Raw genomic sequence first — 16,373 nt, 5'->3', positions numbered from 1 at the left:
AGTGTTTACGTCTTCATTTCTTTCCATGATTTTGGTAATATTTAACTTAAACAGCACATTCGCGAGTTCATGAGTTTCGCATAGCCTCATCGTATACGGGGCAAGAACAGAGGGTGCTTCATAACGCTGTTCGTAAGTTAAGAGCAACTGGTGAACCTTTCTTACGCACTAAACAATCACCAATGAACATTTAATGGTGAATATCATTTACAAAAAAGGATAACCGGTCATTCATAAAATCACTCTTCATGAAACGTCCCCCAGATGTTACGAGTGATTTTTTTTTCCAACTGATGGGCAAGCAAAATTGACAAAAAAGAATAAAATGACTTTATATATTTGATTTCATCTAATAAATGATCATTCTAAAATTCTTCCAAATTGCAAGTCAAACTCCGAAATTGAATATTCATCTCGGAAACTCTGAGGCAAAGGCATTTAAAATGTAGCAAAAAATGCAATAAATCATTCAATGCACATGCAGCTTAAAAAAATTGATTAATTTTAGAGGGCGGTGCAATTAATTACTGGTATCAATAATCAATCACAAAATTCACTGAAAGGTTGGCAATTAATTTAATTACTTAACTCACTTAATTTAATCAATTTGATTACTAAGGCGGTGCAATTATATACTGGTATTAACAATCAATCACAAGTTCACTGAAAGGTTGGCAATTAATTAATTAATTCAATTACTTGCAACTGATTAAAAATTGCAATTGACCAATTGCAATTGATTACAAATTACAATTACTGCCTGAGTTGTGATTGATCTGGGAACCAAAAATTAAATTGCGATTGATTTCAAGTATCATGCACTGCTCCCTATTTGGCAAAAGGAATGAGTTGTAGTTTTTGAACATCTTACATCCCTCCCCCCCCCCCCTCCCCTAACCAATCTCCAACTTACGAACTGTGGGGAGAAAAATAGAGCTGTGCAGTTCAGGAACTTATCTCATTTTGGAGATCTCATGCTGAATCTAGAGATCTGGGCCCGTCTAACAAAGAGTTGTGATTGATCCAATCAATCGCAACTACAAGTATGGAAAGCCATTAAAGTCATCATATAAAATGCATGTTTGTTCAAACAAAAATCTAGATATGAATGTATATTAATTCATTGATTTCTTGACAATTTGATGTGTTCTCCTTTGTTTATAAAGGACATTTTTGCAAATTTCCTGTAGAAAAAATTATGACACTGATGGATTTCCATAGAGTTACGATTGATTGGATCGATCGTAACTCTTTGTTAGATGGGGCCCTGAATAGACAAACCGATGAATTAATTTGGTCCTTTCATACCATCCCTCGCTCTGTGTTCTACATATTCATATATTTCAGAGCAAAAGCATATGATCAACCTATCAAGATGAATTGAAGTGAAAAGCATTGGATGCAACAAAATTCCAGCCGACTAATATTTTTACATCAACACTGAAGTGAGAAACAAGACATTTCCAGAGACTATGGGTTAAGGATGCATCTTCAATTCTCATAACATGATCTTCAAATTTTCTCTGTCCCAGTCATACTCCAACGCCTTGGCCTGGAGCTCGTCATTATCGTTGTACTTGACGGTATAAAAGGTGTACAGATTGTTCAGATGACCGAACTGTTCTTCGTCCAGTTTCAACAGCTCACTTGCTGTACTCTTATGGACAACCTTTCCCTCATACCACTTATACAAACCATGCTTTCCAAGGCTACAGCGATGGCGAATGCGCCGTCCAATGATCGCGTCTCCAGGGAAATCGTCATCCTTGTCAACCTCCTTTTCCATCTGTGCCGCTTCGGCGTTGACTTCTTTTGGATTCTCAGTATGTTCTGCAGCTTCTATCGTTTGGGGATCCACATCTTCGGGTTGTTCTTCGGTTGTTTCATCCATTTTCTCATCAACAGTTTGTTGCTCATCGGCACTTTCCTCCGCCAGTTCAGCAGATCCATTCGAGTTTGGCTTTTCGATTTCCTTTTCGGCCCGTTTTTCGAGGAAGTCGTCATCTTCTTCGTTCACTTCGGTGCCATCTTCTTCACTGTCATCTGGCTGCTGTTTGACACCTTTACTTCTTGCAGAGGATTCCGATTCAGAGTCTGTCTTTCTCCGCTTTGGACTGTTGAGCTTTTTGACAAAGTCATTTAGTGATCGTTTCTTTACCTTTTCCTTTGGGGTTGTTTTCCGCAGATCCCCAAAAGACGTCATCCCAGCAGCAAGAGTAGCAAAAGCTGTATGCTGTGATTTCTTGGGAATGCTGTCATCATCATCCTCACTGCCACTGTATGGTGAGTCCATTGTTGATGGTTTATTAACCTCTTCATCAGTAGTTGGGGATTCCCTCCTTTCCCTCAAAGACCTATATGAGCCTTCCACCCTCTTGGGTAAATCCTCTTTAGTTTTTCCACTCCTTGTAGACCTTGTGGTTCGTTTCTTTTCTCCATCACTCAAGACTTCTTCAGTATTGTTGATCTCCTTCACAATATCATCTCTTCTACCCCTGGGACTTCTCCTAGAGGTCTTTGAGGCTACAGAATCATCTCCATCGAGGTTACCAGAATCCTTTGGGGATTCTGAAGTGGCTTTTTTTGAAGGTTGATTCTTCCCAGAGCGCAGGTCAGCAGATCTCTGTGGAACAGTTTTTGTGGAGATGAATCTGCCTGATTTTGTCCTTGTGACCTTTGAAATCTTGACATCTTTGACCTCTTGTTCGTCATCATGGTCATCATCCAGCTCATCATCAGCATCCTTATCCTCGTCAGAATTTTCTGAAGAATGGCTTTGTCTTGGAGGTGAAATCTCTATCTCGCTTTCTTCATAACAGCGGTCACTCTCTAGAGCTCTCTTGACAAGAACTTGACTTATTTTTGTCAGGGACACTGATAATCTACTGGAAAAAAGTTTTTCTTTGTCAAAATCTTTGATTTCTCCTGACGATTTCTTTGGGGAATCTTTTGATAGTACTGGCCGTGGAGATGTACTCCCCCTTTTTGGCCGCGAAACCTTTGGGATAGGGGTAGATTCCTTTCGAGATGTATTACGGACAGCATTGCTTGGCGGGACCCTTTTGGAATTTAGTCGTTCCACTTTGACATGTGATTTCTTTAATTTGTCTTTCACGCCTTGCTTAACTTGGACAGTTATTTTCTTGGTTTTGGGTGAACTCCTGGTTTTTCTCACTGGCATTTCCTCCTCACTTTCTTCTTCACCACTATTGTCCTCCTCTTCATCATCTTCATTTTCATCATCATCTTCGATATCGTCTTTGAGGTTTTCATATTTCACAGATTTTATGACTTTATCAAGCACTTTCTCAGCCTTTTGAAGATTCTTATTTATCTTATCGGTCTCGCTTTCGAGATAGTCCAAGGCAATTTTTAATTCTTTCTTTATGGTATGTACCACTTTGCTGATGGAGGTGAAAAGTTTAGAAGCCTCAGCGATATCCTTCTTGATCATAATGGTCTTTGCAGACTCACTTCTCTGAGCCTTAGTTCTTGTAGACCTACTTCTCAGAATCTTTACTTCACCTTCCTCAATGCTACTCTCGTCATTATCCTCCTCATCATCATCCTCCTCTTCATCCTCATAATCGTCGTCATTCTCATCTTCATCATCATCGTCATCCTCATCTGGATTGCTAGCGTCATCAGATGACTCAAGTTTCCTTTTACGAGACCTGCTTCCAGAAGATCTTTGGACTTTTGGAGGAGTTTTCTTGATGGGGGCTCTGCTTCTTGTATTCCTGGAGGGAGCAGATTGCCTTTTGGGCTTCTGGCTCGAGGCTGCTACTGCTGCCTGGGTAGCTTGCCTAGAAGGTCTCTTAGGTTCTGGTTTAACAATTTTGCCAATAGCAGCTTTGGCTGCACTTCTAGATGAAGTCTGCCTTGGAGGTGGTGACGTTTCATCGGATTCCTCCTCATTGCTCCCATTCTCCTTTGTACTTCCATTATCCTCATCATTCTGTTTGTCCCCTCCATCCTCCGTATCCTCATCAACACCCCCATTATCAGTAGGACTTTCCGCTTTCTCACTATCACCATTACCAGATGAAGATGACGTTACCAACAACTTTTTACTTGGTGTCTTCTTTACTTCTGTGCCTTCTTGGAGATCTTCCGAGATATCCATATTTTCCTCACTGCCAATCTCTTTGTTGACATGATCTTCATTGTCATTCTCAGCATGATCCCCTGAAGAGCCATTTTCAATATCAGCTGTGTTTCTCGTGTCTGATTTCCCATCCATTTCACCGCCATTGAATAGTCCTGCAGTTGGCATATCCACATCCTCACTGCTTTTGTTCTTCGAAGGAACCACTAACCCAGGGAATTCAAATTTTTCGAGGAGGTATTTCTGAGCTACGAGTAAGCTCCTATTTTTCTTCCTCATGGTCTCTCTCGTCAATGTGTTGCACCATTCCTCAACCAGCGTTGCTGGAAGGGCACATTCATCGCCCCACCCCATTATTTTCTTGATCCATCCAGCCACGTTCTGGTACGTTTCCTTGATACGAGTCACATATTCACTTAGCTCAAACATCAATCTGTTCGTAACCCTGCTAGGACTTATCGGCTTGGGAAACTGCTTCTCCTCGTCACAAAGAACATCACCGTAGATTCCAAGCGACTCACACTCTGGTCCTATTGGGAAGCAACCTGGTACAAGGCACTCTACAGGCTGGGAGAGATCCTCGTCCGACTGATTCTCAAGATCATCCACCTTAGCTCTGATATCCCGGCAGAATTTTTTGTGCGACTGGTTGCGGATCTTAGCTTTGCCATCGGACAGGACAGAGATGGCAGTGTCCAGATGGGGATCCAAAGGAAGGCGTTCATCCTCCAGGAGATCGATGATCTTCTGTATCCTGAAGTAGGAGGCAATGCCATCTTCCCAGTGGTCTGCAGCATGGAACAAAGACAGAGAACAAGAATATCAATGTTAAAGCTAGGTCAGTAGTTACAGCAAACAACGTTTTTATAAGAAACTTGTTATTTAGAAAAGGTGAACTGTCACATCACTGTTGATCGACATCTGATTGATTTTCATTAAAGACCATATTGGAAGCAAAAAAATGAAGTGAAAATTATACAGGTTCACCAATTAAACGCTGACAAGCTACCAAATACAAAACAAACCCAATTTCCTGCATTTCTAACGCTCACCAGCTACGTACTTCTGTTAGAATGTATCCCTATAATTAGCAAATATCGAAAATGGTTACCATCGTGCTATTCATCGACAAATATTCTGACGTCATCTTGTGTTGATGCACCTGTGATTACATGCAATTGTAATTCACAAAACAATTATATGCACATCTCGGTCGGTATGCAAATAAGGAACTGATGACATCACTCCCTCACTATTTCTTTTGTATTTTATTATATGAAATATTTTTATTTTCTCGTCATTGTCATGTGAAATGAAGTTTCATTCCTCCCTGAACACGTGGAATTCAATTATTTTAATATTTTGTGCTTCAGGCAAGGAGGTCCTAATCGTCAAATTCATAAAAAAATTGAAATATTGTATAATTCAAACAATATAAAACAAAAGAAATAGTGAGTGACATCATCGACTCTCTCATTTGGATGTAACTGGCTCGATACTATAACCGAAAAATAAGCGAAACTTTGAAATGTCAAAACTTCCTTATTTACATCCGATTTTGATGAAATTTTCAGCATTGTGCTTGTCTGATTTTTCTCTATTGATTCAAATCAACATTTTTCTGAGGTGGACTTGACCTTTAAGTCAACATTAACCCACAGCATTACACCATATTTTGGGTACTCAAACCTGCAAAAAGTATTCAAACTATGTACAGTAGAAGCTAAAAATGTATAAAACAGAACAATAATCAAAACAAGCAAGGAGAAATCTGCACAGGTGTGTGAATAATCATATGAAAAAAACTGAGAAGTCCACCCTGATGCATGAATGGCTGTGATAGAAGCACAGAAATAAAACCATACGGGTTTGGCAGCAAAAATTCACCCATAACAAATTATCTGTACATGAAGCTTCTGGAATTTAAAGTTTTTAAACAATCACATTTCATGATTCTCATTGGAAAACAATGCTTAAGATTGCTAATAATAAAGAGGTATAGCTCAAAATTGAAAAAAAATAATAATGTTTGGCACTGATACATAAAGCTTCCTATATTTTTTGCTTGGATATTGGCTGATGAGGTTTTGTCCTGCTTGTAAAGGCATAGATACAAAAAATAATAATGAGCATAATGATACTAACCTGGTCGGATATTCTTCTTGATCATGTCATCCAGTTGTTCCTTGGTCAACGTCTCCTCAAAGACCCTTGCATTCACTACTCGCTCCATGGTTGCAGATCTAGAGGATCCAGCTCCAGCAGCCTATGGGTTATGTGTGTGTTACAGAGTTCGTAGTTTCCGCTTCAGAAGAACCTCAAAGACATCAGTTCTGCAAGAAGAGATGTTGCTAAGCATCAGGTTGGATTAAGCAATGTTGACAGGAAAGTGACTCGACAGTTTAAAAAAAATACAAATCAAGTGCTGCCGGTGTTTAGACAAAGAATTTTCAAATTTTGCCAGTTAACAAAGTGGACCGCTATGATGTTTGCTACCTCGTAAACTAATAAGATTAAAGATTATGTCCAACTAGCCTGATCAGACGTCGCGCGAAAAATAAAAAAAACCTCCAGTAATACCCTCAAAATGGTGGAATAAGAACATGTCTTTTAATACCAACAAACACATTACTTGAAGGACAGTAAGGTTAGAATATTCTGTTTTCTCTGAAGAATCTGTTAATTTTTATAGAAATCAGCAAGTTTACAAATTTGAGGAATATCGTTTGTATCTCGTCAAATATCAAATCAATCAAGTCAAGTCAATCTTGATGTTCATATGCCATAATAATCAACATAATGATTGTGGGCATTAACGGAAGACAACACAATATCAAAACTAGCTAACTTGTCTTGCACATGTGCAACTGATCCGTACATACAGCGCTTGTGATGGCTGAACAGCCAGTATGAATTTCTGTTCCGGACTTCCAGTGCTTGAATAACCGAAAGTTCCCACTTTCCTTTTTCTTATGTTATTACATGAAATCATGAATGTTTAATTTGTTCATGCATGTGGAATTGATGTGTCTCCATTATGATGAAATAAGTTGCAGCTGTAAATAACAAATGCACTTAATCAGTTGTCTCAGTTGTCAATCCAATTGCTTTAGTTCTTGATAAATTTTTTTGAATAAACCTTATTTCATATAATAAAATACAAAAGAACAAGTGGGAATATGACATCAATTTGCTCATTGGCTATTCATGAAGACACGCCTAGAACTGTTTCACTAGAAAATTCAAAAATATTTCAAATGTCATAACTTTGTTATTCCTTGGCCGATTTGATCAAATTTTCAGTGTTTTGTTTGTCTGATTTTTCCTTATTATTAGGAGTGGGCTATACATGGGTCAAAAATACTTTTTTTGTATATTTAATATGGCAACAGTTGCCAACATTGTCAAACCTGATGGGAGTACCACTACTTCAAACAAGGAAAAGGAAAAGCTTTGCAGGATGTTTTCACATCAGTTTTTACTCGTGAGAATATGAATGACATGCCAGCTCCCCCTGTGGGTGATTTTATCGCTCCGTTTGATGACATAGAGATATCCTCCAATGATGTATTCAAGTTTCTGTGTAAACTGCAACCAAGTAAAGCCCCTGGACCAGACCAAATCCATCCTCGTGTACTCAAGGAATTAGCTAATGTACTTTGCTTACCTATTTCCATTCAGTTTCAGAAAAGTGTAGGACAAGGAGTTTTGCCTGAAGATTGGAAGAGTGCTAATGTGACCCTGGTATTCAAAAAAGGGTAGCAAATCAGAAGGTAGAAACTACAGGCCTGTAAGTCCAGGCCTCGAAATAGGATTTTTGGGGGGCAAGGCCACTTTTTTGAGGGGCACTTTTTCACTGAGGCCAGGCAGCAGAGGGCACCAAGGCCATACAGAAGGGCACCAAGGCCATACAGAGGGGCATGTAATAAATTATTTGTAGGTGTTACAGTTTCGCGGCGTGGGGGGGGCTTTCCATAGTCGATGTTATACATCAGATTCATTACCAAACCACAATATTTACTCAAGAAAAAATGAACTTTACGCACGACTGGTGATACCTAAATGTAATTAAATGTGAATCTGATTAGCACCCAAGAAAGTATCACCGGTCGTTCATAAGTTGTTCGTAACTGACGAACAGCTTTATGAAACACTCCCATTCAAAGTACTGTACTTACACATCGCGCGTGCTCGCCAGGACAGTACAGCGCACGCGACATTTGTGTAGTACACATACGGTAACTTTTAGCAAAAAGAAGGGCATGACAGCCAGTAATAGGGGCATCGACGGCCATGGCCGTTGATGGCCGTCGATTATTTCGAGGCCTGAAGTCTGACATGTGTTATTTTGGTAAGGACACAACGTATTCGTCATCTCCAGGAGAATGACCTGCTCTCTGTTCATCAGCATGGTTTTATTGCTGGACCTTCTTGTACTACACAGTTTTTAGAAGTCCTGGATGAGTGGACCCACATTTTGGATGATGGCGGTAGTGTAGATGTAGTGTTCATGGATTTTATGAAAGCTTTTTGATACATAGATTCGCATGCGGCATGCTGGCAGTTTGTTCGCCACATTTTCGCATGATTTGGTTGCTAACTTCAGTTCATATCAACATTACGGAGCACGGTGAATCCAAGCGATCCGCGAAGCGATGTCTACAGTGTCGATCAAAGATGTTGAGATCGAAGCCGAAATACAGCCATTCCCGATCACAATATTTTGAAAAGTGGTGGATATATTGACATCGAAATGTGACTGAGAGACTTGTCATGACATTTGGGAACAAGTATTGGTGATTAGGTGTGCTGGTAATCGGCCGGTGCGAAACTGCATTAGCGCCAGCATTCTGCGCCCGCGCTTTGAGTTCGCGCAACGGAAGGCATAGTCGTAGACCGTAGTTCTGCAGCAGTAGAGGCGCACGGCCAATATTGGAGACTGTCTCCAATGTGGGAGATTATCTCCTATATCAGAGACTTTTGTGAAGAATTTGGGTAGGCCTATCCAATTTCAGAGACAGTCTGAGCTGAGCTGAGTCTCCAGTTTTGGAGACCAATTTCCTTTGTTTACATTTGCGGCAAAAGGATTACCTTGGCGGCAAATAAAAATGTGATAAGCAGATTCCTCATGAAAAATTACCCCTTTTCACCGTCTACTTTAAAAATTTATCGTCTACTTTTGTTTTGATAAGGATTTTTGTTGTCAATCACACACAGAACAAATGAAATGGTGGGCTTCTGAATCTGACCTCAGTGAGACAAAATTTTGGGTGGAAAAAATCATGCTTTTGTTGGTGTTGTTTCGTTTGTCCTTTTGCAAAGCAAGTCTCCAATGTGGGAGATTGTCTCCCCTATTGGATACAGTGTCCCATATTGGCCGTGCGCCTCTACTGTGCAGACTGCAGTGGAGGCAAGCGGGGCCGCAGCGCGGCGCAACGCCTCGGAGCACTACCGTACCCGCTATCGGTATGCCGTACAACGACCACACTCACGGCACACTGACACTGTCACAAAACAGATTACTACAACACGGATTTATGTTTTCACCTCATTATTAACATCAGACTCACCTTTAAAGAAAATTTTTGAAGAATGAATACGAGACGATTTTGATGCTTCTTGCTGTATACGTGTTTTCTTCCCCGGATATCACTTTGGCGACAAATCGGACAGAAATAGAAGTCACTTTTACCTTCTGCACCGGCCGCGCGTTTCCGTTTTACACCCTGGCGAAGGCATTTTCCGGAAAAGTAGCCAAAAAGCGACTAGTGAAGAGTCTACGTCTACGTTTGTTTACATTATCAGCTGGGCGCGCGATCCAAAGTCCGCACCGAAGTTATCCGCAGAACAGGTACTTGCAAATGCAGCTGAGCTTATACTTTCCAGGTTCAATACGAATGTTTGCCTTGATCATTTGCCTTGCCGATTTGATGATGTCTGTCTTTCTCTCTCTCTGTCTATATATCTATCTCTCAAATTCTATCTCTATCTATCTATGTAACTGCAGTATCTATCTATGAATCTAATAATCTTCTCTGTCTCTCTCATTCTTTATCTAACATCTATCTATCTATCTCAAATTCTCTCTATCTATCCATCCATCTGTCTGTCTATCATACTCTATTTCTCTCTCTCTACCTACCTATGTAACTACAGTATCTATCTGTTAATTTGTCGCTCTTCTCTCTCATTCTTGATCTATCTGACATCTATCTATCTCTCTATCCATCTATCTATCCATCTGTCTGTCTTTCTTTTTTTCTCTCTATTTATCTATTTTTAAACTAGAGTTTCTATCTATCTGTTAATTTGTTAATAATCTTCTCTGTCTCTCTTATATCTATTTAATATCTCTCTCTATCTATCTATCCATCTGTCTGTCTTTCTCTTATTCTCTCTATCTATTTATCTATCTATTTTTTAACTTATCTATCTGTTAATTTGTTAATATTCTTTGTCTCTCTTCCTCTTTATCTATCTAACATCTATCTATCTCTCATCTATCTATCTTTCTCTATCTATCTATCTATCTATCCATACGTCTTTCTCTATCTCTCTCTCTCTCTCTCTCTATCTATCTATCTATGTATCTATCTGTTAATTTGTCTATCTTCTCTGTCTCTCTCATTCTTTATCTTTCTATCTATCTAACATCTATCTATCTGTCTCTCAAATTCTCTATCTCTCTCCTTCTCTAGCATCTGTCTGTCTTTTTTCTCTCTTTCTCTTTGTCCGTCCATATTTCTATCTACAACATCTCTCTCTCCCTCTATCCTTCTCTCTCTCTCTCTCTCTCCCCCTCTCCCTCTATATATCGACCTCTCTCTCTCTCCCCCTCTCTCTATTTATCTATCTATCCATCCATCTCTCCCTCTTTCTCTCTCTTTCTATCTATCCAACTCTCTCTCTCTCTATTATCTATCTATCTGTCTATATCGATTTATCAGTCTTCTAAATCTATCTTTCGGCAGCTTCTAAGTGTATCAATCCATCAAACTTCAATTTGTCTTTCCATTATAAGTATCTGTTTATTTTGATTTTGTCTGTCATTCTATTCATTTAGTTAATAATTTATTTTTAGAAAAAAAACTATCATAAACAACGCGACTGCAAAAGTATGTTCGGATTTCACTCCTGACTGCTGCTCTCTCTCTCTACATGAAGTGCCGAGGAACTCTGTGCTCTGATCTGTAACTGTGCAAATTGCATGCGGTTGTGGACTCGCCTGTGTCGCACGCTGCATGCAACCAGCGACGCGTGTAGACTCTTCACTAGTCGCTTTTTGGCTACTTTTCCGGAAAATGCCTTCGCCAGGGTGTAAAACGGAAACGCGCCGGCCATGTTGTCGAGCCATCGCAAACTAAGCGTACATGTAGTTAGTCTGTGTTTCAAACAAAATATTTTTTTCTGCCTGCCAAATTAATATTACTAGATGTTTGAAATTCTTAGAAAGGTTAAAAGGTCATTGGAATCAATTCCACAATCATATTACTTATTCAAATGTAATTTCCTTGCTTAATTACGATAATAGCAAAAAGCCACTGAATAGTATTGCATGACGTTCCCCCAAACATGACCGGGAAATAAGACTATCCATGACGCTTCGGGAGCTGCTAGATCGTGGTGTGTTGGGCAGGTGTGAGCTTGACGATCCGCGCCTGGGAATTAAAGTCGATTAGGGGTTCCAAACCCGGGAGGCTCATGTGACTGGAATTTTGTGACGCTTTTTCATGTCTGTCGGTCTGTGAAAACAACAATATATCCCCAACGTCTACAAAGTAAATCCCACAACAGGGGCCGCGGAACCGGGGGAGGGGGGGCTAGGGCTTTTTTCCAAAACCGTGAATAAAAATTACCATATGATTGTGATTTGTAGCATGGTCAGCCCCCCCCCCCACTTTGAAAACCGTTCCGCGGCGCCTGCAAAATAGAATACATCGACCGTTCGGGGGAGGGCCTATATGCACTGGCGGATCCAGGGGGGAGGGGCACAGCCGGCCCGTGCCCCCCCCCCCTTTAAGAAGCAAAATTGAAATTTGTAATGTTACATTGGCGTTAAAACAGAAGTGTGCTTGCCCCCCCCCCCCCCCCCGGCCCCCTTTGAAACGAAGACTTTTTTCTTGCCTGTCAAATTATTCCAAGGTCTAAATATCTTTAATTTTTGGTGAAAACTCTTGTTTTCTTTTTTTTTCTTTCCAAAATTTTCCCCGGAAAAATATGACCCCTTTGAAAATCATGGATCTGCCCCTTATATACTGCTTGTCATCTCCCCCCCCCCTTTTGTGAGGAATTAAACTGGAATTATTATTTTTGGGGGTGGGGGTGCGATATGGACCTATTCGTTAGTCATCAAAAAAAATTACTATATAGAGGGTAGAGTGTTAAATGTTGACCCATTCTACCTCTAAGGTAGTTTGTTTGATATTTTTGATGACTATAACGAATGGGTCCAATTCGCACCCCCCCCCCCAAAAAAAAATGATAACAATAATGATAATGAATAAATAAATACATAAATAAGAAAAATGATTAATTAAGAAACGCGGGAAAAACAACGTAGCCTCGACTGCATTCTTCACTTATGTTTCTTTTTGCTACTCTTCTCATCTTTAACTCATAGGGGTCGGTAGCCTGTAGCCACCTGCCCTGCAGCACCGGGGCCCTGCGATGATGCCTAAATATTAAAAAAGTAGATTTAGAAAGATATAGGACTATATTGCACTAATTAGGGGTTTATATAGGGCATAGTGAGGGAGATGTCAGAAAAAAAAATTGTGCTATATTTTCAGCAATTTGTTCTCGTTGGCGAGAAATGAAGAGCATCTCCTTAAAAAAAATCCTTTAGTCAGGGGCGGTAATCCTGGGACCGGGAGGGGACAGTGCCCCCACCCCACTTTTTGAAGCACTGAAAATGCCCCTTTTCGGCACGAAAAATGCCCCCCTAACGAATTGTACGTGCCCCTTTCACCTTAGGAGGTGATCCTTTTTAGGTGTTACCATGTACCATGTACCTTTTCTCGTACAGTGCCAATATTTTTACCCCCCAAAATGCCGTATTGCTTTCTTGTTTCAAAGGATCACTCTGTAACACATAGGCCTAAACTAGGTCCATCTCATGTGAAAGGGACACAGAACACATTCGTGAAGGGCACTTTTCTTAGGTAACGAGAAAGGGCACGTACACTGTGAAAAGTAGGAAAAGGGGCATTATTTTGCTAACGACAAGCATAAAACGGGTCCTTCTCAGGTATGAAAATGGCACAGAACACGTTCGTGAGGGGCATCTCAGTGTCACGAACATAATGGTCTGTGCCCATTTTACCTGAGAAGGACCCTTTCATGTCTGAGCAAGTGCTTCCCTTATCTACTTGTAATAGCCCATTCTCGAATCAGTGCCCCTTTTTATCTAAGAAAAGTGCCACTCCGGCGAACGTGTTCTGTGCCATTATCAGGACCCGTTTTATGTCGTTAGCAAATGCCCCTTTTCCTACTTTTCAAAGCTTACGTGCCCTTTCTCGTATCAGTGTCCCTTTCATCCAAAAAAAGTGCCCTTCACAAATGTGTTCTGTGCCTTTCACCTGAGAAGGACCCATTTTAGGTCTGTATATGGGTTACAGACTGATCCTTTGAAACAAGAAAACAATATTCTCATTACTTACGGAGGAAAAAGCTTGTGAGAGTAATCCTATAGGTAATGATGAGAGTCATGTGCGGGGGGTAGATAAGCATGGCGTACAGATGGGGGCTTGGGGCCAATCTCCCCCCCCCCCCACACATTTTTCACGACCAAGGAAAAATAGAAAATGAAAGAGAGAAGGGTGAAATATAATTTTTATTTTATGGATATGTCAAAATCTATCATAAATTTTGATTTTCATGATAAGAAAGTCAACAATTTTGCTCGGATACGATATTATCTAGTTTAGCTCACTTTTTACGCCACAAATAGGTCTTTTCCCCACATTTTATCTTATTAAAAGAAAAGGTGCCCCCTTTTCCCGTGCCCCCCCCCCTCCCCTCTTCAACTTTACTCGACCGCCCAGGCCTTTAGTTCTTTTCTTTCATTCTCATATGTTTTCCCCTATGCTCTGTATTTCATTTTTGCCTCCCCCCTCTTATGGTCTCCCTGCATGATCGCCACTCAGCGCAAACTAAGTCAATATTATATAGGCTAGATTTATGCAACAGATTCGGTAATCAAATTTAGATTTAAGTCATGTTGGTGACAACTCCGCTATGCTGGGGGCAATGTTATACTTGGGGTGGGGAAAATAGAAGAAAAAGTGAAAAAGAATTAATTTTCAAGCGTCTTTGGTTGTACTTTACTGTGGCATTGGAATAAAATAGTTACCACTATTTTATATGCAACAACCAAAGACCGTAGGCTGATGCAGGGTGCTGCCAACGTTAAAACTTTGAAAGGGCGCAATTCCTCCCCAATTCAGGCGTGTCGCCCCCCCCCCCACTTAGAAAAAACGCTCCCAAAAGAAAAGAAGGGAAAAAAGGAGAAAAAGAAAAAGCGAAAGGAGAAAAGGGAAGAAAGGTATAACTTTGTTGTCTTTTCCCTTCTTTTTTGTTCAAAAGAATAAAAACCTAAACGAGACGTTCTTCTCTCTTCATATAAAAAAATTTTGCTTCCGCGCTCTGCGGGGGAAAACTACCAAAATTACCATTCCCTTTTGTTTCCCACACCTTTTTCCTATTCCGTTTTTCTTCTACCCGGCTGTGGGAATCGTATATTCTTTCCAGAAATTATAAAGTATAGGCCTACATGTGGGTGTAGAGAGTATGACAAGTATTTTTTTTTTTTAATATTGCATTGACACAAAATTTTGGCTCTCCTAGCTGTTCCCCAAATGTTGTTTCTTCCGCTTTTCAGCAAGTAATTTTTGGCGAGGTATCTGCTTAAAGGGGGAGGCACTTGTGCCGTGCTATACAAAAGTATGTACGACATTAAACTTTATTCCATATCGCTGAACATCATGTCTTGTAATGCGCCATTGATTCGAAATTTTGAACATCACTGAAGTTTTAATAATCAAAAGGAAGCGCTTAGTATGACCGAAATTCCACAATTTTCCCCAAAATAAATCACAGAGCTAGGTTTCCGTGCTTCGCGAGCATGGAAAAGTAAAGTCCTTCTAGCTTGCATGTTCCCTTTCACATTATGAGCTCGTTTTTCTTCTTAATCTAAGAAATGTCAGAATTAGAACAGGTTAAAGTTTCAGAGAATTTATAGAGAGAGCTGAACATCGGAAAGATCAATGGCGCCTATTTCCTGCCTGTATATTTCGTTAACGCAAGTCGCAAAACAGAGTAGAAGAGAGGTATCTCCTACTCTGTTTTGCAATGTCGATACACTTTTTACAATCAACTCTTACTCTAATGTGACCAAGGTATATAGGCATAATCAGCTGTTCTCTACTTTTATAAAACTTTTTAAGCTCCCACGTTTCGCACGGTAAAAGGAATTATTTCAAATTCTTCAATCTTTTCCCATTTTGGGGCACTCATAATTTCTTTCAAAAACAATTTTTTTTATCATATAGAAAGTCAATCATCGAGTTGATAGGCCCTAAGGGTACTCACAGACGCAAAGAGACGCCTTCTTTTGACTTTAATTTGATGAGATATCGACTTAGTCGGGACAACTCTACATAGGATAGGAAACATAATAGGCGGTATTCTAGTATGCCTATAATTAAGTTGACTCATGAAATTATTTTTTTTTAGTTAGGTACAATCGAAACTTTGATTTTAATTCTCTGAGTCCTATATAGTGATTGCCATCGATGGAAAAGTTATACCTTAGTTGGCTTTCAGATGAAAAAGGCTCCCGGATACCGGCCAACAGTTCAGGCTGCGGTGCCGTAAGAGGGAAAGCACCCCCCCCCCCCAAAAAAAAAGACGTTAATTGCCAGCCTTATAGGCCTAAACCATAAACCCCAGTGGCGCAGTGATTTAGCTAGCCTATAGGCCTCAGTATTTCGGTTTCTGGATGGAGGCCTAAAATAATGAGGACCTCAATCAGAAATGCATGGGCGGGAAACTTTTTACCAGTTAGCTAGGCTATATATATTGGCTCAGCGGCCGCCCCATGCATCATACTAAACCTAGATCATGGGTCCTGATCCTCACATCAGATTAGATTTTATTTATAAAAAAGATGCTGGGTGCATAAATGGCCAATGAGAGTAACTGGAATAGATCATAGCATCGAAATAAGAAATTATTTTTTAGGCTAGCAGTCGACCGGCTATAGTAC

General features: G+C 40.2%; 1 protein-coding gene across 1 annotated transcript; it reads right to left on the bottom strand.

The window, feature by feature from the left end:
- Positions 1-1,181: 1,181 nt before the first annotated feature.
- Positions 1,182-6,414, bottom strand: LOC121420076 (dentin sialophosphoprotein-like). Its single transcript, XM_041614604.1, has 2 exons — positions 6,254-6,414; positions 1,182-4,896 (listed from the first exon to the last, which is right to left on the bottom strand). Exons 1-2 carry the CDS (start codon positions 6,339-6,341, stop codon positions 1,499-1,501), a joined length of 3,486 nt encoding a protein of 1,161 aa, XP_041470538.1. The 5' UTR covers positions 6,342-6,414; the 3' UTR covers positions 1,182-1,498.
- Positions 6,415-16,373: the final 9,959 nt, after the last annotated feature.

The sequence above is a fragment of the Lytechinus variegatus genome, chromosome 8 (assembly GCF_018143015.1).
Source record: "Lytechinus variegatus isolate NC3 chromosome 8, Lvar_3.0, whole genome shotgun sequence".
NCBI lineage: Eukaryota > Metazoa > Echinodermata > Echinoidea > Temnopleuroida > Toxopneustidae > Lytechinus > Lytechinus variegatus.
The sequence above is the reverse complement of the archived record's forward strand: the minus strand, read 5'-3'. Positions and strand labels throughout refer to the sequence as shown.